The 24,254-nt window shown below is 38.5% G+C and overlaps 1 protein-coding gene across 1 annotated transcript in view; it reads right to left on the bottom strand.

The window, feature by feature from the left end:
* Positions 1-4,339: 4,339 nt before the first annotated feature.
* The window catches only part of NUBPL (NUBP iron-sulfur cluster assembly factor, mitochondrial), a 190,958-nt gene continuing 171,043 nt past the window's right edge, over positions 4,340-24,254 (bottom strand). Inside the window, exons 10-11 of the mRNA XM_032773081.2 lie at positions 21,488-21,570; positions 4,340-8,338 (exon numbers count right to left, since the gene is read on the bottom strand). Of these exons, the coding sequence (XP_032628972.1) occupies positions 8,276-8,338; positions 21,488-21,570 (146 nt within the window). The 3' untranslated portion in view covers positions 4,340-8,275. The remainder of the gene's footprint in view (positions 8,339-21,487; positions 21,571-24,254) is intronic.

The following is a 24,254-nucleotide window of genomic DNA, read 5'->3' as shown; positions in this document are numbered from 1 at the left end:
ATGAGCCATGGCATCAGTGGGTAAGTTGGGTGTCCCAGGATCACCATGGGCATTTCCACTTCCCCGACAGTGATCCACTGGTCTGGAAAGAAAGTCCCTGCTTGCAGCTTTGTGTACAGGCCAGTGTTTTTAAAGATACGTGCATCATGCACCTTTGCGGACCATCCAGCATTAATATCAGTGAAATGCCCACAGTGATCCACTAATGTCTGCAAAACCATGGCAAAGTACCCCTATGATTTATGTACTTGGTGCCAAGGTGGGCCAGGGAAACAATAGGGATGTGCGTTCCATCTATTGCCCCAACATAGCTCAGGCAACCCATTTCTACAAAGCCATCCAAAACATCACGCACATTACCAAGAGTCACAGTCTTGCGAAGTAGGATGCGATTAATGGCCTTGCACACTTGAGTTACCACGGCACCAACGGTCGATCTCCCCACTCCAAACTGGTTCGCAACTGACTGGTAGTTGTCTGGAGTCGCCAGCTTACACAATGCGATTGCCACACACTTCTCTACAGTGAGTGCAGCTCTCAGTCTGGGTCCTTGTAACATAGGTCAGGGGAAAGCTCAGCACACAGTTCCATGAAGGTGGCTCTCTGCATCCGAAAGTTCTGAAGCCACTGGTCATCATCTCAGACATGCATAACGATATGATCCCACCACTCTGAGCTAATTTCCCTAGCCCAAATACGCCGTTCCACAGTGCTCAGCTCCTTAGTTAATGCCAAAAGCAATTGAATGCTACTTATTTCCATTTCAGGCTGCTCATCAGGCATCTCTGACTGCAGCTCTCTTTGCAAGTTTAAGAACAGCTGCACTGCCATGCATGATGTGCAAGTGACAGCTATCAGTGGACAGCAGTGCAGGTTCCATTCCTGCTAGTAGATGTGGAAAGTAGCCAGACAGCAGGGGGTTTTAAAAAATACCACTAAAGAAAGAAGGAAGTAATGGGGCTGCTAGGACATGAAGCAGTGCAGCACAGGGCACTGAGCAGGGATCCAAAATGCCTTCCGCTCATGCCCCCTTTTCCACAAGACCTATTGAGAGAGCTGCACTGTGGGATAGCTGCCCTAGAGCGCTGTTCTCATTGGCAATGGTAGTGCTGCTAATGTAAACACACTCTGACGCCTGAGGAATCGAGTACACAAACCAGCACTTTACTTTCACCGGTTCCCTATCACCAAGAAAACTTACAGCGCAAAAACTCTGCAAGTGTAGCTGTACCCTTAGTTACCACACTGTGGACACTACTCAAGATGTGGAAGGACTTCCTCAGACTTGAATGGGAAATAATTTCAGTATTTGGGCTCACCTTGTGTGACAATGTTTTGCAAATGTTGACTTTTAAGTGCAGATTTTTGTATCCTTTCTACATATAGACAAATTCTGTCAGACATTGGCCAGAAATGGATGGCATCTAATTAACTATTCTGCCCCACTATCTCTGTAAAATGCCAATTGAAACACTGTTGTCCCTCAGTGCAAAGTAGTCCACCTCAAACCTATACCAGTGGACAGCTATAAGAATGGAATTGAAGCATGTGTGATAGTATTTCTAAAAGCATGGACTATTTTTCATTCCTTTTTTATGCCAAAAATATTTATCAACTGGATACGCTCTCCTTTACCATGGCCCATCTTCCTCTACTAGAGGAATAATTTTACTTGTATTTCTACCTTCCCTACCAGTGACATGAAAGCTTCTCTGCACCCCAACATGCATGATATCTGCCAATGCCTATCTAGAGCCCCCAAGTCCCTCCTTGGCATTCCTCCAGCTGTTACTGTGGATTTACACATATAAGTATTTATATGCCTGTTAACATTGAATTATACTGTATATAAATTGTACGGATCAAATTCTATGCTGGTCTAAGTAGGAAAAATTCCACTGACGTTAATTGAGACGCATCCATTGCACCAGCAGAGAATTTGGCCCCATGTCTTTATTATAATCCTTGTTTTGTGAAAAATGTTGTTTGGAAAATGGAAACTCAAGAATATTTTAAATGAAATAAACTATTCTGGAAGTTTGTAATGATGACAATCTTCATTAGATAACACACCTGTTAATTAAAAGGTATTTTATTAATACCTTTCATTTCATATTAATAAGGTTTCCATTTCCCATCAGGATATAAAGGCAACAACATTCATAGAGACTGGGATTACAATTTCCTGTGTAAACAATTCTGCTTCAAACAATTCTATCACTTTTTCTTCAAGGAATAACTTTCTAGTTTAGTTAACCATAGGCATAGAAAACCCTGTTAGAATAAGGGGTTTATTTACACTGTGGATAAATGAATTCAAAACTGAAGGGGCATTTGTAAAATGTGCAAACACCACATAGTCACAGGATTTCTAAAAGCTGAGGATATTAAGGTATTACAATAGTGCTTGCATTCACAAAGAAGTGGGTTTCTTATACTAAGGTTTCAAAGCTTAGCTGCTTATGAGGCACATTTTCCCAGCCTTTTAAACACTTGTTTCAAAAAGTAACTCTTTAAAATAGCTACTAGATCCAATTATTCACCAACAGGAAGGGGTCAGTGTAAAGCTGAATTCTGACTGCTTCAATCTAAAATGTAATTAATTGGCAGCATCACGAATCCGAGACAAAAGCTGACACGGAATATTGTCCTCCAGAAAGAAACACAGGAACCGCCTGATTCAGTAGACAAAATTACATATAAACTCATCATAGCCTGTCTTCCCTTTCCCCAATCAACTCTCACACAGAAATGCACAACTCTGTGGAACAATGAAATGGTTAGGCTCTTTGAGTTTGTTTTAACTCAGTCTTTTTAAATAGGATCTAAAAAAAAAATCGATAACATTCTACTAGAAGCACAGATCTATCTACCAATCTTAGGACACAATAAGTTTAAAAATATTACTTTTGCCAACCATTTAGTCTTCTCAAATATACACCTAAAGTGGACTTAAAATTACATCATCACATTTTCTCCAACATTAGTCTGAAAAAAACATTTCCCCTTGCAGGGAAGAAAAAAAAAAAAAAGGAAAGAAAAATCCCTCACATACTAAAAGAATCTATTAAATGTTTTACAGAAAAAGTGACCTTAGGTTTTTATTCTTAAACTAAACCCTGTGTAGTCACAGAAAACATTCACAGGGTTTGGGTCCCCCTGCCCTTCCAGGAAAAATGAAACAATGTTTGGTCCACAGGAAATAACACAAGTATTAGAAAATCCCAGTGGTCTGAGTGAAAAGGGTCTGTGAGCCTTCTAAACGATGTTAAAGGACAACAGATGCTCAACCCCCCAAGCTTATTCTCAAGACTCACGTACTCCAAAAGAGATTTTATTTGTGAATACTTGGTTCAGTACTCATATAAAGAGAGATACTGAGGGTAATAGATACATAAGGAAAGGTAAGCTGCATCTGCCCTCTACCTGCTGAAAAGAGAGCAGAAAACCCCCACTGTATATGTGAAGATAATGGAAAAGTAAATCTCTTTGGGTACAAAAAATGGTATTTGTTTTTCTCTGATATGTCTTAAGATGTAAAACTGAATTCAGAAAATATAGTCTGATACTTGGATTGTAAAGTTGGCAGGGATTGTTTCTTTGTTGTATGCTATACAGTGCATAGCACAGTGATTTTCAGCCTGTGGTCTCCAGACAGTTGGGGGCCAACAAACTGTTTACGGGGTCTGCGAAAGGTTGTTGTTACCACAAAACGGTGGTTTTCAACCTGTAGTCTGTGGATCCCTGGGGGTTTCGGACTATGCCTAAGATTTCCAAAGGGATCCACACCTCCATTCGAAATTTTTTAGGGGTCTGCAAATGAAAAAAGGTTGAAAAGCACTGATCTAGTAGAATGGGGCAATGGCCTGTAGGTACTGCTAAATTATTAAAATATTGTTAATAATAAAAACCCAGTTCATTATTAATTAATTCTGACACTAAATCACAGACCCCATATTGTACCTTAGTGCTTATTGAGAAATACTGAGTGGTTCCAGTGAGAATCTTGCCCTACTTGGTCAGAAGGATGGTCAGAAGGATAATCAATGGGAGCTTTCCCATTAACTTCAATGGATGCAAGGTAAATGTAGCACCATGAACGTGGCTGCATAAAGGAAACAAACTATCAGAAGATCTTGACAAAGGTACAAAACCTTTGAGAAAAAATCATAAAAGCAGTTGAAAAATGTCAATCAACTGCTAATGATTGTTTTAAAAGCTTTGTTTTTCAAAGATTGTTTGAAGTGCTGTAGAAGTGTTTTATATATTTTTTTGATATATATATATATGTGTGTGTGTATATATATGTTCGTGTGTATACACTCACACACTCACACACTTAAGGAAATAAAGAAGTATTTATTCCAATTTTCTAAACATTTAAATAAACTTCTCACCGAAAATTTATATGTACTTTTCTTACAGTGCATAAGTTTCTGTCAAGTGTATCTTGAACTAGACCCTTTTTTCCATTTAAAGGTTGATTTTATATCTCTCTTCAAATCTGTTACAAAAGGAAATAAAGCCTTAGATGCACCAATTAGTGAAGGAACCTGATGGCTTTGTTCAATTAATTCCCAGGAACACCAGATACTGATCTAGTAAAAAGTTAGGTGGGTCAAGTTTTTGAAGTAATTCTAAATTTTATTTCTGCTTTCAGATCTATCCTGATCCAGAAACATGTTTCAGTCTGTTGCTAACTACTGTGCTGTCATTTTTGAAATACTTTTATTTGGCAGTATTTAACAGGTAATTATTAAAATATGCACACTAAAACATAACATACATAAGAACATTAAAATGGTGTTTTTAAAAAGTTTCCATGCAGCTTGCAGACATTTCACTCTTGTGACATTTCCATCTAACCAGCTTCCTCATTTTCGTGTAGTTTCCCTTTCTGAAGTGAAATGCTGCCATGGTGGGTTCCTTTGGTATTTTCCCCACCACAAAGATGTTACATTTAATTATATTGAAGTCACTTATTACTGGGTGGTTCAGCTCTATTCACCTCTCGGACCAGATCCCGTGCTCCAGTTAGGACTAAATCAAGGATTGCCTCTCCTCTTGTGGGTTCCAGAACTAGCTGCTCCAAGAAGCAGCCATTAATGGTGTTTAGAAATTTTATCTCTGCATCCTACCCTGAAGCGACATGTATCTAGTCAATATGGGGATAGCTGAAATCCTCCATTATTATAGTGTTTTCTATTTTTAAAGCCTCCTTAGTCTGCCTAAGCATTTCACAGTCACCATTACCACCCTGATCAGGTGGTCGGTACTATATTCCTATTGCTTTATTCTTATTATTCAAGCATGCAATTTCTATGCAGAGAGTCTACAGTACTGTTTAATTCATTGAAGATTTTTACTAAATTTGACTCTATGCTTTCTTTCATATAAAGTGCCACTCCCCCATAAGCATGACCTGGTCTGTCATTCTGATATATTTTGTGCCTGGTATCATTGTCCCAATTGATTCATCATTTCACTAAGTTTCTGTGATGCCTATTATATTAATATCCTCATTTCATACCAAGTATCAGAGGGGTGGCCGTGTTAATCTGTAGGATAAAAACAAGGCAGAGTCCGGTGGCACCATAAAGGCTAACAGATGTATTTGGGCATAAGCTTTTGTGGGTAAAAAACCCACTACTTCAGATGCATGGAGTGAAAATTAAAGATACAGGCACAAATAGAAGAGAAGGGAGTTACCTTACAAGTGGAGAACCAATGCTGAAGGCCAATTCAGGGAGAGTAGATGTGGTCCACACCCAATAGAAGGTGTCAATACCAAGAGAGGGGGGGAAATTGCTTTTGTAGTGAGCCAGCCACTCTCAGTCTCTATAGGTCTTTGAAGGCTATGAGCTCCTTGCACCAAGTGCACCCATTCACCACCTGTCCACAAAGCAGGTAATCACACATGATGAGCCAATGGAGCATCTTACAAAGCAAACTCACCATATTTTACAGCAATCCAATTAACCTTCAACCATAGGCACTGGCTCTGTGGACACTCCAGGTCTGGAGCACCCACGGAAAAAATATAGTGGGTGCTCAACACCCACTGGCAGCCCCATGAGCATTATTTACATATATGCACAGGGCAATCCTTTCATGAAGGCATTTAATTAAAAAACATTTTGCATATTCTTTTGGAAACTATGTTTGCAAGTTTTCCCGGGATGCTGGTAGTTAACCGAAAGGTATTAAAGGCAGCTTAATAGCAGCAAGACTAGAAAGAGTAAAATCTAGTGTTTTATTTTAAGAAAAAAAAATAAAATAAAAGACATTATAAAAACCTAACTTGATCCCTCACATCAACCCAAGATGTGGAGAAACACGAAAGATAAACAAACAGCCCTTTAATTGAATTCTGATAGTCCTAATCCTGAACTGGAAATGTCAGTAGCCACTCATAAACTTGCTAACATCAAGAGTGAAGATAATGAATACTAAATTTGGCAAGCTTGACAGACTTTTTTAAACTTGAAAAACAACTTTGGAAATCCGAGCTTTGCACTGAGAGTTAACATGTCCTACGGTACTATGCTGATGAGAGCCCTACAAATGTTTACAGACATACACATATGCAGATAAATTAATATTACTATGGTGGGTGCATCAGAAATGCCTATATGGAGGCAAAACTTTTTACCAAACCAACACGGCAAATAGTTACCAATGAAGTGAGAAGAGGAAGCACACCATTAAGTGTTTAATTTTTGTAAAATATTTCACTAGACAATTGCAAATGATTGGATACTTATGTTTGAATAAAGGTACAATCCAAAAGCTGGAAATAACATGGCTACTGAAACAGCTGAAGTGCAATTTTACTTCTCTGCATTTTTTTCAAGTACATAAATGAAAGCTAAGTTAAAAAAAATCAGTCATCATTTTTCATATTATACAAAACTCCACTAAAGTCTGAGATTCAATTAATAATTTGAAGCAAAGTTTTAAATTTGACTTTCAGTGCATATGTTTTAAGTGTTCCTAGGCTCAAAGAATGCCAAATTCTATTTTACGTCATATTATTTCAAGAGGAGAAAAGCGACAGGAACAATGGTATCACACAGGGTGGAATCCAGGCCCTAGTGAAGTCAATGGCAAAAGTCTCATAAGGATATATATCTGAATGTTGTGAAATAGTCTGAATATAAATTCAAACTTCTAATTGTAAATGGAAGCCTGTGCTACAGAATCATGTTTTTTACGTCCATAGAAATTGTACCAACAGAAAAAGAAGGATCATAGGACAAGACAATAAAAAACAAAAAGAAGTCTTGCAGTTTGAGGATCGTATCTTAGTTTGCTTCTTTAGTTACATCTTTAGTGGATACATTCAGATCCTGCATTGTTACTTTGATTTGGAAACACATGCTTATATGCAGTCATAAAATTAATTAATTTTTGTAATTGATTTCCCATGCCACATTGAGCTCAGATATGATATGTGGTTTATAAGGTACTGTTATCTAGTTTTCTGTATGGGTTCCACATAACACAAAGCAGGCAAGTAATTTGCCTACAGGTCATATAGTCCATTATCCCATAAGTAGGAAATTACCTCATAACCCAATATAATCCAATAGGGAAGAAATTTGTTCTTGAACCATTAGGAAAAATCATTACAGAATATGCAGATCTATCATATTGTTTTTGAGGTTTAAGTTGAGATGTACACAAACATATGGTAATTACATAGTTTTCAGTTGGCTAATTAAGCCCTTAATGCTTTGCCCAATTTAAGGCCATGTTGGCAATTTAACAAGAGCACCGAGGTCTGAATAAAAATGTACATAAATTGGGGAAATTGCAGATTGGGGAAATTACACTTGTGTGCCTATAATCCTCAACATGGCATGGTCCACTTTTGAGTTTTGCTGCTTGGACAAAGATGGCACATTGTATTCTGGGACTGGAGTTTCCACAGGTTGAACCTTCACGTTAAAACTGAGGGAAATTCCATTGCTGAATGATGCACTTTGGCCTTGTTGTTCAAGGATATTAAAAATCAGCAGTGGACGACCATATATAAATATCAGATACCACCCATTTTCCTTCTGAATCCTTCAATCCATTTGAATGTAACCAAATGATGTCATGACAAAAAAAATAATACTTTCAAACTTTGTTTCCTAAACTTCAAAACAATTTTTTTACAAACACAATATATAATCCATAGACTTATGTATTTCTGCTTGTTCCACTACTGCTTACACCATCAAGTCACTTTACTGTTAAGTTCTGATCACAGGTACCCAAGATGAGCATGTCATGCTGGAGGAGTTGGCAATCTCTTTACTATTTCAGTAGCTATCCTTAGATAGGCTTTGGCCTGTAAAAACAAAAACATATCAGTCACCTTTTGTTTTCTATATGAAAGTATAAGAAATATAAAAACTTCTGTTCATTCTATGTTCTTGCACACACATTCAGAGAAGTATTTCAATTTCAATGTTGCCTTTTTGTTGTTAAGTTTTAATTATTATTATTTTATTTCAAGTGTTAGTAAGTATCAAGGAAAAATCAACTCCAAATATGATCAGTTATTTTTTAAATTCCAGTCCAAAACTCAGCTGAGCAATCTGCCCTGCCCAGCAGGCAGTGTTTGTGTTCTTCCAGGAAAAACTTCATTTATTGTGAAGGGCGCTTTCGTCGCTGACAGAAAATGTTATTCCTCAAGTTCCTCCATCCTACCAAGTTGGTTGAGGTGCTGCATACACAGTTTCGAACTTCAGACAAAAAACAAATAAAATACTAAAAAGCCAAGTGAATTACATCATTACACACTGGGGTGCACTAAGGAGATTATTACATAGAGTCAACAGGGATTAAAAATGAAAATATTTTTAAAAGACCATTTTTCCAAGAGATCCATGTGGATGTCCAAAGGAACCAAATTCCAAGTGATTGAGGATCAGCCCAGTAACGGTCAATCGCACACCAACCTATAGTATGATGGTGGAGTCCCTAACAAGGTAGATGCTGTCAGAACATGGATGCTCACCAAAATAACATTCAAGGAGACGATCTTATTATATATACCAAGGTCCTTTTCCATTAACAACTTTAAAAGCCCACAGAGCCAGGTTCATTATCAAACTGATCATAGATTCATAGATTTAAGTCCAGAAAGGACCAGTACTCTTATATAGCACAGACCATAGAGTTGGACCCAGTAATCCCTGTGTAAAGCTCAATAATTGGGTGTGTGAACTACAGCATATCTTTTAGAAAGGCATTCAGTCTTGGTTTAAAGATTTCAAACAATGGACAGCCTACCAGAGGCCTTGGTGAATTGTTCCAGTGATTTTACCTTCACTGTTAAACCCCCAACATGCTTCCTGTACCTGGAGGCTACTCTCACCCCTCCATCCTTCTTTCTGCCATTCCCAGCCCCACTGCTTTACCACTGGGATATCAGGTGCACCTCTTGTTACCTAAGTGTTCACATATCCATAGAACTGGGCCTCAAGTTTCGGGTACATAAGGAATGTGGGATCAAGGCCTTTATAAACAGTACACAAGGTGCATATAATATAATCACAATTGACCAAATGAAGGGTCCCAGTGCTACAAAGACAAAGGCACATGATTAACTTTATTCATGTGAGCAATCCCACGGAAGTCAATAGGACTACTTACGAGAGGAAAGTGACTCACTTACCTAAGTCTTTGCTTGGTCAGCCTCAAGTGCAGTAGCAGTATGCTGACACTGCTAAGACTTGTTTAAAATAAGAACTACCAGGATGAACAACAGTATTTCCTATTCTGCAGTTCAGCTTGGAGGCAGTTTTTTTTTCTTTTGAAAGCCATTTAGAACATTAATACTGCCTATGAGAGAGGTTCAAAAATGCAATTCTAATAATGTAATTATAGTTAGCATTTTTTCAGAAGACTAGCACCATTATTTTCTCCATACGCCCATTCTATAATGACAGTTTCTGTGGGTACAGTATAATGTAACTAAATGAAACAGTAGCAGACTTCTCTACAACCATTAATCTACCAATCTGTGCACTTATAAAGCAGTGCTAAATCAAGGTGACAGATAACTAACTGAAGAAACTCTCCAAGAGATTCTGAAGAATTTAGTTCTTTTAGTTCTGTTTAATCATTCCTACCAGACAGGAAATAAGTCTTGTGCTAGGAGTTACTTAACATTCTTCAACTCATGTGTAGAATACAATTCTATATCAGTGGGATAAGCTTGTCTTATTTGCACAGTTATGATGTTTTGGAAAAGGCAAGCTATTTTTTAAAACGGAATCCCAAATTATTAGATACAATTCTGTTTACCGTTTAGTACTATACATGCTTCAAAAATTCTTTACCGTATAAAGTGTTAAGCTCTTTAATAAGAGAATGATTTAGGGTAATTTCATTATCAGCAAAACCAGCCACCACAACTCACTTTTATAGTCCTCAAAATATAGTACAGAAGAAAAGTATGGAGACAGCACAGTTATGATGAATTAGTTTGCATATAATTATGATGCAAGCCCACAAAAAAATGTTTTAAGAAATAATTTTCCACAATGTAGTTACAAGCACGTCTGACATCACTGAGTGAAACAGAATGAAATGAAAATGTATAAAAAACTTCTGTTCACAATTCACTAAGAAGTACAAACAGGAGGTGTATCTTGGAGTTAGCTCTTTAAGTTAGACTTAAGCCATCGGAATTGTAAAGTCCCATTCCTATACCTCAACGGTCAAGCCGTCACTTTTCCATAAAATTCCCATCAAAGATGAGGGGCAATCCTGCTCCCCCTTACCCACAATATGCATATAAAACCCGATGCACTGCAAAAACGATGTTTCTACTTCCAGAGCCGGAGGAGTGAGGAGACAGGCCACGGCATCTCAACAGAGGTAGACTATACGTCACTTTGCAGGCTGTGGTGACTAAAATTTCAATTTTAAGTTTCAATTGAAACCCAATTCATTTTTTAAACTGGATTTTTCAGACCCTGGTCAAAGTAAAAAAGGAAAAGATCTTCCCACACTCTAGATTTTCACTAGCCATCTTTTTAAAAAACAAAAACAAAAACAGCTACCCAGCTAGTTTATGCAACCAAAGCATGAATGTGTCCAAGAGCAGGGATTTTTCTAGAGAGCATTTTCCTCTTCTTCCACAAGGAGAGGCTGGCTCATAGAGGCAGCTATCTTTGACTTGTCTGAATACAACTTTCTGATGGGGAGAAGTGCCTAATCCAGGGGTGGGCAAGCTTTCTGGCCTCAGGGCCACATCGGGGAATAAAATTGCCTGGAGGGCCATGAATGCTCAGAAAATTGGAGTTGGGGTGCGAGAGGAGGTGAGGGCTCTGGGGTGGAGCTGGAGATGAGGAGCTTGGGGTGTAGGAGGGTGCTCTGGGCTGGGACCGAGGGGTTTGGAGGGTGGGAGGGGGATCAGGGCTGGGGCAGGAGTGCAGGAGGGGGGCAGGATCTGGCTGGGGGTGTGGGCTCTCGGGTGGGACTGCGGATGAGGGGTTGGGGCTGCAGTAGGGTGCTCCAGGCTGGGATCAAGGGATTTGGTGAGCGGTAGGGGGATCAGGGCTGGGGCGTGGGAAGAGCCGCGTGGTGTGGCCCCGATCCAGAGCCCCGACTGGAATGCCAGAGTGGGGCCAAGCCACGTGGTCCAGCCCCAACCCTGCGCCCCAGCCAAAACGGGGCCGAGTCACATAGTATGGCTCGTGGGTCATCCTAAAATGGCTTGCAGGCTGGATCTGGCCCGCGGGCCATAGTTTGCCCACCCCTGGCCTAATCCAACCATCTGGCCCAACCATACTTCTGTGCAACCTCTACACTTATTATGTGCAGCTGTGGTCTTCCCTCTGCTAAGGAAGAGTATATCGATCCTCTCCCTTCTAACTATGTGAATGAGACTGTGAAGAGAAGATATTTTTCAATTACCTATATACGAGTCATAGGAGTCTGGGAAACAAGCAAGACGAACTGGGAATTCTTACTGATGAGAAGAAATTTGATATATCTGGCATTACTGAAATTTGGTGGGATGACCTGCATGATTGGAATGTTAAAATCGCAATTATAACTGTTCAGGAAGGACAGAGTAAGCACGAAAGGTGTGTGCGCTGGGGGGGGGGGGGGAGGGGAGGCGAGGAGGCGGGGGCACTCTACATTAACACCATTACCTGTTTTAGAGTTACTGATAAATCAGAGACACAGGATTGTTAACGCATACAGATCAAGGTGCAAACTAATAAAGCCCAAGAGGGCGTATGGTTGGAGGCCTGTTACCGACCACTGAATCAAATCAGAGAACAGGATGAGTTATTCCTTAAACACATGTCTGCAACATGTAGAAAATAAAATTGTGTTGTGATGAAAGTCTTCAGGTTAGTAGCCACATGCTAGAGGTCTCAGAGTTTCTAAAAATGATATGATAATTTTCTAACACAAAAGACATTGCACCCAACACAGGATAATAAGGCCCAAAATAGAATTATGATGAATAAAGATGAATTAATTACCAAACTGGAAGCTGGTGGTTGCGTTGGGACAAGAGATCATAATCTGATTGCATTAAATATCGGCAAAATGTGGGCAGTCCCAACTAGTAGTAGATTTATTTGGTGCTTCAAAGGGGTTAATTTCTGAAAGCTAACAAAAATTATGAGTGAAAATGCTTGGGAGCACAATTTTAGACAAAAAAGTGATGAAAATTAGGAGTTTTTTAAGAAGACATTAGATGGCCAAACAGTCATGATTCCACATTCAAGAAAACTTTGGCCAAAGGTCCATCCTGATACAGTGGTTAAGTGAAGGCAGCAATTAGAAATAAAAAAGCAATACCTAACACATGGAAAATGGGAGAAATAAATAGGAACTGATATAAATCAGAAGATATGAAGTGCAGAATACTGATAAGGGAAGCTAAAGACATGAGGGAAAAGTCCATGGCTGGTGGCACCAGGGACAACAGAGAGCTTTTTACATATAATAACAATAACAACAACAGAAATCTTAGCAATGGTGCAGACCCATTCCTAGATGGAGATGGTAAAAATGATAATAATTATGCTGAAAAAACAGGACCATTCAATAAATATTTCATTTTTGTATCTGAAAGAAGAAGGATGATGTACTCATATCAGATGAAGATAATGAAATACTTTCCAGTCCACAGTAACTGAGGAGGATGTTTGAAGTATTTAGCTACCAGCTTCTAACAATTATAAGTCTGTCAGTCTGACATTGACCCTGGGCAAGATAATAAAGAAATTGATATGGGACTCAATTAGGGCTGTCAAGCAATTAAAAAAATGAATCATGAGTAAATGCGTGATTAAAAAAATTAATCGCAATTAATCGCAATGTTAAACAATAATAAAATAGCATTCATTCAAATATTTTTGGATGTTTTCTACATTTTCAAATATATTGATTTCAATTACAACACAGAATACAGTGTACAGTGCTCACTTTTTTTATTACAAATATTTGCACTGTAAAAAAGAAATAGTATTTTTTCAATTAATCTAATACAAGTACTGTAGTACAATCTCTTTATCATGAAAGTTGAACATACAAAATTAGAATTATGTACAAAAAAACCCTGCATTCAAAAATAAAAATGTAAAACTTTAGAGCCTACAAGTCCACTCAGTCCTACTTCTTGTTCAGTTAATTGCTCAGACAAATACGTTTGTTTACATTTTCAGAAGATAATACCTTACAAAAAGGCTACATCTATTACGTCTTCATAGTTACCTTTATCAACCAAACTTGTAAGCTCATCAAAACAAGAGATAGTTTGACAGAGTCTGTTTTCCATAAATCCATGTTACTGGCATTCATTCTATCATCTACTTTTAATTCTTTATTAATTGAGCTGTCTATTAATCGCAGTTAATTAACGCGATTAACTCTGTTAATGTTCTGTTAACCTCATAATATTCTGATTAAAAAATTGGCACTACACAATATCCACAGAACACACACTGAATGAATTAAGAACTGGCTAACAGATCTTAAAAATTACACCTCTACCCCGATAGAACGCGACCTGATATAACACGAATTCAGATATAACGCAGTAAAGCAGAGGGGAGCTCCGAGCACTTTAAAGAGCCACCCGAGCCCCGCTGCTTTAGTGCGTTATATCCGAATTTGTGTGGCGCCCAGGGCCCTTTAAATCACCGACCTAGCCCCGCTGCCAGAGCTCCGGCGGTGATTTAAAGGGCCCGGGGATCCCTGTAGTGGCTGGAGCACTGGGCCTGTTAAATCACTGGCAGGGAAGCCAGTCCAGTCCAGCACAGCGTACCGGCTCTTGCTGGTACACCGTACTGGACCAAACCCAATATAACATGGTCTCATCTATATGGCGGTGAGATTTTTTGGCTCCGGAGGATCACATTATATCGAGGTAGAGGTGTAGTTGTCAGTGGGGAATCAGTATTGAATGGAGGTGTTTCTAGTGAAGTCCCACAGGATTGGTACTATTCAACATTTTCATCAATGATCTGGATGTAAATATAAAATTACTGCTGATAAAATTTGTGGTTGACACAGATTGGAAGTGTGGTAAATAACGATGAGAACATGGCAGCCATACAGCGTGACCTAGATCACTTGGTAAGTGGGGCCCATTCAAATAAAATACAGCCAAATGAAAATTTATATATCTAGGAATCAGGAATGCAGGCCAAATACTCCGAATGGTAGACTGTACATTGAAAAGCAGCGACTCTGAAAAGTATTTAGGGGTCATAATGAATAAGTTACTCGACATGAGCTTCCAGTGTGATGCTGTGCCAAAAAGGGTTAATGTGATGCTTAGATGTATAAACAAGAGAGAAGTGAGTAAGAGCAGGCAAGTGATTTTATCTCTGCATACGCCACTGGTGAGACTGATACTGGAATACTGCATCCAGTTCTGGGCTCCGTATTTTAAAAAGGATGCTGGAAAACTGGAGAGGGCAAAGAGAAGGGCCACAACAATGATTCGAAGGCTAAAGAAAATGGATTACAGTGACAGGCTCAACTGGTTTAGTTTTTGAGAGATTTAAAGAGATTAAATTGTTCAACTCAAAAAGCAGCATGAGAGGTGACTTGATTACAGTTTATAAATATCTTCATAGGGAGAAAATACCAGGTACTGAAGGGCTCTTTAATCTAGCAGAGAAGGGCACAACAAGAACAAGTGGTTGGAAGCAGACACCAGACAAATTAAAATTACAAATCAAGCCCAAATTCTGCACAGTGAGAGGGATTAAGCACTGGGAAAAACTACCAACGGAAGGAGTCAATTCTGTATCCCTTGATGTCTTCAAATCAAGCCTGCATGACTTTCTGAAAGATATGCTTTAGCCAAACACAAATTATACTTAAGTCAATCAAAAGGTATTGGACTCAATTACCGTGGTAAGTGGGTGAAATGTAATGTCCTGTGATATAAAGAAGGTCAGACTAGATGACCTCATCGTTCTTTCTGACCTTAAACTACACAAATCTATGACTCAAAGGACAGGGTATATACATTTTATCACTGGGAATAATGTGTGATGTGTGTATAAAGGCACTAGGCTTTGAGGTGTATGTAGACATTCCAGTGTGCCCTTGGCCCCTTTAAAACGGGTAGTGATAGACACATGGCACATGACCTGGAATAAGAATGTGACCTACAGAAAGCCAGACATAAGGCTTCCTGCCTCTTACACAGGGGCAGGCAGCAGATGGGAGAGATTCAAGATTAAGAAAGCTCCAGTGTGGAACTCTTCATAGCAGTCAATAAAGGACTATCAGGAGAAGTATGTGCCCTCCCCACTTCCCACCTGTGCAAAGCAGGAAACGTCTGGTACGTAGTATTTTCTTTTATTTTGAGCTTTTTTCCATCTTCAGTTTATTAATACAGCAACCTTGAGGAAATGGATGTGGATCTAAACTCTTAACATTTTGGCTTTATTTGAGCTGCTTCAGCTGATGTAATCTGCCCACTGATTTACACAGTGGCCAGAGAGTTGTGCAGAACACAGATCCATAGCTCATAACCCTGCCTAGGGATAGCACGGAACACTACGCTTCCCCATCCCTAGATGTAGCAGCCATTGCTTGGCCATGTGTGTCCAGGTCTTATGAGAAGATAACCCTTCACCATACACGCAACTTAGTTCCTGTGGACTGAACCAGGATTTGGGCAGTAAACATCAATATACACATACCAATGAATGGAACATAAAACTGTAGGTCACTTTTTAACAACACATTTCAGTTTTAAAAGATTTCAGAAATGCAATATTAAATTTTCTACCTCAAGGTTAGAGAATAGTTCAATTAGGTGATCTGACCCAGACTTGTTTCCTCCAAAATGATTAAAAAGTGAAATCTTTACCTTGGTGAGAAATTCAGTTGTTTATTCAAAGCTAATAAAATGGCAGTAACACAAACAACATATGTGAAAGATCTAAACAGGATCTCAAATTACACATTACACAAACTCAACTCTACATATATTGAACTTTTTCTCCTATTCATGATCTTTTTAATGTGCCATCTGTAGACTTGAATAATACTGCTGAGTTCAGTTGTTTATTCTCTCATTGCTAAGCAACAGAAGATGGCCTGCAACCAAAATAGAATTTTCTTTTCTTTTTGGGTGGACAGGGCATGGGGAGATGAAGAGGATTTTGAGTTTGTATCCATACTCGCAGACACTTTCCTTTTAATACAAAATGATTCATCTTAAGAGAGTAGAGTTTTTCCTTTGTTATTTGGAGGCTCTCTAATAGGAATTAGTTTATAGTTCATCTTTCTGGAAGCAAGCATTTCATCTGTGGAAATTTAAAAAAAAAATAGACAATTTTAAATTTATCAATAACTTACTGGACAGTTATCTGGAGGTCAAGAATTCTCTCCTGTTGCTTTGTGGGACTGAGGGGAGCAGAAGAGCACAAAAAGGGGCAGAAACGCTTTGAACACAGAAAGAGGGTGTGTGTAAGTAGAGCCTAATGAGCACAGTCTCTTCTTCACCAGTGCTGTGCGGACTGGGCTCTGTGGGTATTTATTTAAAGGGAGGGCGGAGGTATATTGCAAGGAAGAAGAGTTGAGGAGTTGTCACTCTACCTCTACACACACACACCCCTCGAAAACTGGCATAAAATACTGCCAGACAAAAAAAGTGGAATTCCACGGTTTGCTGGCCAAGCCAAAAAAATCAGTTATATGCCCAGCTCTAAAGGTGACTCAATATAGCAGATGACGCCAATCTACATGCACCAAAGACACCGCATAATTCACCACCTGAAACTCAGGGATGGACTAAATATACAGAAGGCTTCCTTAATGCTAATCTGCAAACTCAACAAAACTAGCCTTGTAAACCCTTAATGTCCTTGGGGCAACAGAATTTTCCACCAATCCTAAATCTGTCAGGAGCCATGGTTCCACAAACTGTGAGGCATCACCTGTGGGTTTTGGCTGGCTAACAGCACTAGGTTCTGTAATCTGTCAACCTGAAACTGAGACAGAGCATGGACAATCCCATTATCGACACCAGAAACATGTACTACACAGAAAATATGTTAAATAAATGGCAGTGCAATACATATGCCCTTACCAGCCACGTTACTTCATTGACTCTGAATTAATGTAAACCTCTGCCTGTTTGTCACACCAAAAGCAAAACCATTTATTTCTAAATTCCTCAACTCAAATAGTGACCGCCACCAATATCAGAAAAAAAACTTAACAGAAGTAATCTCTTATTATACTGTGCTCTGCCCACTCCTCAGGCCACCTTTATGCACACCAATTCCCTTGGTGATGAACTCCAAAAACAATTTTCCGAGAGGTGTCAGACAGTTCCCATTAACTCTGATCCTAGCATCCAATTGGATCACTTAACTGATAACCCATTAAACTGCTATAAGAATGCTTCCCCTAATCCAAATCTGCCCTTCCTTCTTTTGGTCATCCTGACAAAGCGATGAGGCTTCTTGGCTCCAGAAGTGACAGCCACCACATGGGCACAAAAGAACCTAGCGAAGGCCCCTGCCTTACATGCAAAATTTAAATACCACAATAGTTATTTATACCTGTTTTAGAGGGGCTTTTGTAGAACTTTTGATTGTCCTTAACACCTTTACATTACCTAAGCTGTCTCTGGGTATCCATGATACACCCTGTCTTGAATCCAATTCAGTTCTCGAGTATGTTAACTACGTTGGGCCTTCTGCCTTTTCTGAACACAGTGGGATCCCAAGCACTCTGTCATCTCCAGAAATGCTCTCAATAAGCAGCTGTGCTCTACTGATCATATTTCCTGCCAAGAGGAAGTAATTGAAATAGTGAACTGCCTCACGTGCAAGCTCGTTTCCCTCACATCTGACCATTCTAATGTTATGCTAAACCTTTCAAAGGCTGAACATGTTGTGGAGCATTTGTATGGCTGTGTCAAAACAGTAATATTCCTCAAACTGAGGACTGAACAAGTTACTATTTTTGCAATGAACAGGGAGTAATGTTGCATTTTGCAACCTGTGTCCTTATGCCACATTCCTTAACCATGGCTACTGCTGCACCAAATGAGGACTATGAAAGTGAACATAACTGAGAATCAATACTGTCTTTAAGGGAAGCTTTGAAGGTAAGATAAATGGTTGATAATCCTGTATTATCCATTAGCTTTTTTAGGCACACACCCAGGAGGAGAGCTGTAGATCTCCACTGGTAATTTCAAAAAAGGAACAACTATTCTTTCTACCTGATGTTTTCCCAAACTATTTGTTCTAGTTCTTTAATAGATTATAAATTTTCAGGCCACACATGCAACATTTCCCCCTCACATGTAGGCTTGGCAGAATTTGATTTTTATTTTTTATAATTTTGATGGATAATATTGATATTTATTTTTAAGACGTTTTCTTTCCAATTCTTATCTATTTAAATTTTCACAGTTGTGGGAAATTACAGGGGGGAGGGAGAAGGAGGAGAGAGAGGGCCAGACAAAGAGGGGTAAACAATAATTGTTTAATGACAGTAAATGTTGAGATTCAAAAAGTTGAAGCTTTAAAACACAAACTCTCAACATCATATATCAAAATATACAAAGTAAATATCCTTAAATCAAACTCTAATATGTTCCCAAGCAGCATTTTTCTCACTTTGTCTATCTGTAAATGTCAATTTTTGATAGAAATACTTCTTAATTGGTTTGTGTGTGTACTGTGTAATAGACATTTACGAACATTTATTGATAAAAAACTAATCCTTCCAAGCCTACTCACATGGGATCTAAAACCCTACCAGATGTTCCTTGCATATATATGCCCCATCTGTCTTGTTAGGATAATCCCATAGTAGCGTCCTTAGCAGCTCTAATTTAACTGGAGATTGGTCTGAAAGGGATCGAGGGTCGTGACAGCAACCACCTAATCAGCTTGCCAAACTTGTCTTACCCATCCAATATACCAGGGTTGCTGTCTTTTTGTAAGCATAGAGCTGGGGAGTTGGTAAATGGCCTTCCTTAGGGTAGCTCTCCTGAAGGCTTCTAGGAGTCTTCTTCAGGAGCTAGAGAGCCCTCCCTCCTGTCTGCTCTCTCCCAGAACTGCCTACCAACTTCGGAGAACTTCCTCTTTTTAAGATCTTATTCCATCCTTAATGTGATTGGCAGAGCTGAAGGGGCAGTGCCAGCCTTGCCCACAGCCTCTCTTTAACCCCTGCATCACTGATGTGGGGATTGTGTACCTTTTATTCTAGTCTTAACAGAATCTAAAAGGTGACAGTTAAACTCAGCACAATGGTTTCTGAGGACTCAGTCATTCTCCCTATAGCTCACTGTTTTATTCAGCTATGTATTATTTCAGCCCTATAACTCTTTTTCATTTATAAATGTTCACTAAGGAAAGTGGAACAGATTTTTTTAATATTTCCAAATTTAAGGACAAGAGTGGGGCTAATTTCAACAGTGCAATGCATATTGTCCTCTATCTGAAAAATATGTGGTTTTTCATGCATGAAGAGCCACAATTTTAGTTTATTTGAGAAACATGATGATGGATGTCATATATTAGAATCTGACCTCATAGAACCTCTCTAACCATCATTTATGCGCTGTGAATTTTACATTTTTTAAAGTAAGAAATAAGAGAGAGACATTAAAATTCTCTCTCATTAAATGAGAATGGTGGGGGACAGGCAATTTTAAAGTGTACAGAGATTAGAAACTTTTTATTTTTTCTTTGTGAAGGGAAGTGATTATCTGAAAGACAATGAGAGAGTAAAAAATGTTTCCTCTACTGAGGCACAGTATGTGTTAAAAATCTACTTATTTCATATTTAACTCAATATCAACAATGGAGTTTACCTATATCCCCCCGATTTCACCCTAATGCCATTACCAGTACAAGGATGGGGAGGAATGAGACATCAGATTAGAAACAAACTCACATGGCAGTCATTCTTTTAATAGGAAAGTAGTGCTTGTAAAAGGTGCCAGCCTGATGAATGGAGACTGAAGACTCTTCATCTATCCAGAGAATAGATATACCAGAACATCACACAATCATTTCACAGATCAATAGTGATCTGTGATCAATAGTGGTACAGGCCTTATCCCAGACTAGTGAATGTGTTGCATTCTATTAGTAGTCTTATAAGGTACTTTGTTCCAACCTCTTTCTCAAAACAAAATTAACAAGTATAGCAATGTTTAGGTTTTGCTACTACTCTCCCGAATGTTGGGTCACTGTATAAAAATAGAGCCCTATTGTGATAGGCACCGTACAAATGAGGTAGCAGACAGTCCCTGCTTTGAAGAGCTCAGAATCCAAACAGAGGAGACAGGCACAGGATAGAGAAAGATGTACTAGGCAGAAAAGTACTGTACTGTCAACAAGTATGACAATATCTTACGCACAAAACTACTTTTCTAGAAAGATAAGTCTGTTTTATTCCCACTTTCTCAATACACCCATGCTTTCATTTGGCAATAAAATGCTATGGTGAATTCACAGAAAAATCCCATTTCCTGTTGCCTACAAATTCCTCCACTTCCTGCTAACCTGTGCAGGTTCTTGTTACACAGATCTTTTGACAGAACTAACCTTCCCCTTTGATCCTCTCATGGCTAAACTACCAAAGGATCAACAGACAGCTTTAGAAGATCTATGTTATTAGTTAGATCTCATGTGGCCTGACACTGACTCTTCCTCTTCTTGGCATGCAAGCATCTGGACTGAGTCTTTTGCTACAGAGACTATGGTTCAGACTAATTAAACAAAAACATGTGCACAAAGAGAAAAAGACAGAAAGGACAACCCACATACCTGTGTAAGTCAGTTTTTGAGCAACTACATCAATTCATTCAATTTTCAGGATTTATTTCCTTATGTTAACGAGAAGGTTTCCCTTCCTAAAATAACAGAGACTTTCCCCTCCTCTCTCCCCACTCTCCAGGGTATTTTTGTTTGTTTGTTGTTTGTGTTTAGTAGTTTTTTTAAGTGCATAGCACTAAACTTACCATGTCACTTTGAGGCTGTGAGATGACAATAGGCTGGCCGGCATCACAGGTCTCTCTTATATTAACATTCAATGGAATGTCTCCTGCATTAAAAACACCAAAATGCATTTACATAAAGACTTAATATTTCATAAGTGCATTTCAATAAACTAGCCCTGAAGCTACTTGAAATCATATTTCAGTTCAAGCTATCCTTTGAATTACTTAATCTCTAAAATTAGCATTTAAAATTAAAATTAGCTGCAGCAGAGTTCCACATGTCCTCAATCATTAGTCCCAAATATATTTCAAATTTATTCATTTTCTGGAAAAAGAGCAGATTGCTTTGCAGTAATTTGTAATGACAGGAAGTTTGCTTTATTGCTTTCTGGAGAAGCAGAAAAGCTCAAATTGAGACATTTTTATGGTCTAGACATTTTGGAAGGGTACAAAATAAAAACACTTCTTTGAGTGTCAGGATAACATACTATTCAACGCATTTCTTACTTTTGTATTTTCAACAGTGTTTTGAGATATTAATCAATATCCAAACTATAGCACATTTTGTTGCCAAACAACAAAATGTACTATAGTCCTTAGTAGGCCATTGATTTAATTGAGTGCTAGCTGTATATTCAACTCATTCTCTTTTACAAAGGCTAACTACTGTCTGTTTGGCTTGTGTAATCAGCAGGGAACTGTTATAAAAGAAAAATGTACTGAAGGAAAAATCATTTATCAACCCCTTGGATATTTTCACTTAATTCTGAAATATTTTTCCAGCACTAAATATAGTAAATTTTTAAAGTTCTTATAATTATTATATCACAACACAGATACTGCCTAGGAGATAAAATGCAGTTAAAAACTGATCTTCTGCCAGTATTACGTTTACAGCATCCTGGAGGCCTGACTACTCTTCACACAGGCCTTGTCTATACTCAGAAGTTTCACTGATTTAACTAACAGTGTGTTTTTAAATCAGTTTAATTAAACTGGTGTAAAATCCTGTGTAGGTACTCTTAGTTTGGCTAGTAAGTGTTATTTTGCTTTAACTTAATTTATTTTTAACACCAGATTAAGGTAAATGAAAAAATAGCTAAACTGAAATAAGTGTTCATATATAAACTTGCACCGGTTTAACTAAAGCAGTTTCAAAACAGAACTCTAGATAAACAGATGCAAGCATGGGTATTGTCCAGGGCCGGCTCTACCAAGCCAAAAAAAAAAAAAAAAAAAGCCCGGACTGCCGAAACAAAAAAAAAAAAAAAAAGCTGCCCGGATTGTGCCGCCCCAAGAAGGGATGAAATGCCACCCCTTAGCACGTGCCGCCCCAGGCATGTGCTTCCTCCGCTGGTGCCTGGAGCCGGCCCTGGTATTGTCAAACCCTTAGACGTAAGTAACATACAAGCATTGGTCCAAGAAGTATCTGTAGTTGAGCCCCTTTATAACAGTGACCAAAATAAATTTTAAGTTCAACATCATTACAGGAGGAAAGGCATCAAAATCTTGCACTGAACTTTAAAAGAGGATTCAGAAAAAAAAAGTTAGGGATGCTAGTGAAAAAGACCCTACAAGAAAAAAATAAAAATAAAAAAAAGTATGGAGTTGCAGGTATTGACTCCACAATTAGGGTTGAGTTGAATTCTACACGTAAAGATGACATGGAACTTCTGTTATATATGAAGACTATGCTCTATCCTCCCCAAAATTGCTCAATACTTACGCTTTTGGCACAGAATGAATTTTTTGAGAATTTAAGTAAATCCATACATTTTTTTTTAGTTAAAAATTGGTCCTTTAAGAAATTTACCATTGCAGGTCAGATTTTTTCTTTGTCCCGAATGTTCTTAGTAATGGAATAATACGGACTCGTCAAAGTCCCACATAGTTAAAATTACTGTTATTTAGTGCACAGGCCACATTCTGAAGACTATTATTTTTAGGATTCAGAGTAATTTTTGCAGTCGGTTTTCACAACTAAAATTTACTGCTTCACCAGCAATAGAATTACACAAAGAACTGCCCTTTTTCAAAATGGCTGCCATCTCCTACTGTTCTCAAAAGGATTGAGGGCCACATTTACGAAGGTATTTAGGTGCTTAAAGATGCAGATAGGTGCCCAGGGTGATTTACAAAAGCACCTAATGGAGTTAAAGACAGTAGCTAAAGGTATAAAAAGAAACAAATTATTCTGTGAGTACATTAGAAGCAGAAAACCTGCAAGAGAATCCGTGGGTCTGCTGGACCACTATGGGTAAAGCAAGCAATTAAAGAAGATAAGGATATTGCTGAGAAACTAAATGATTTCTTTGCATGATTCTTCACCACAGAGTACACCTGCCTGGGGCCTACTCTTTTCTGGTAAAAACAATGAAGCGCTATCAGAGAGTGAGGTAACAAAATAGAAGGGCTAGAACAAACTGATAAATTAAAAAGCAACAAATCCATTGAGTCCTGATGGTATATGCCCAAGAGTTCACAATATATCTAAGAATGAAGTTGCTGAGCTCCAAACAAAAACATGCAAACTCTTATTTTTTAAAAAAGTTTCTATACAGGGGATTGAAGGGTAGCAATTGTTGTGTGTTTTAAAAAGGTGATAGAAGTGATCTGGGATATTATAGACAAGTAAGCCTTACTTATATATCTGATACATGTATTGAAAAACAATTAAAATAGAATTATAAGAGATCTAGGAGATCAGAAATTTATTAGGGTCTAACCAGCATAGTGTCTGCATAGGAAAATGTCTCTACAAATCTGTTAGAATTAACTGAACGTGTTA

The sequence above is a fragment of the Chelonoidis abingdonii genome, chromosome 4, assembly GCF_003597395.2.
Source record: "Chelonoidis abingdonii isolate Lonesome George chromosome 4, CheloAbing_2.0, whole genome shotgun sequence".
In the NCBI taxonomy this organism is placed as follows: Eukaryota; Metazoa; Chordata; order Testudines; family Testudinidae; genus Chelonoidis; species Chelonoidis abingdonii.
The sequence above is the reverse complement of the archived record's forward strand: the minus strand, read 5'-3'. Positions and strand labels throughout refer to the sequence as shown.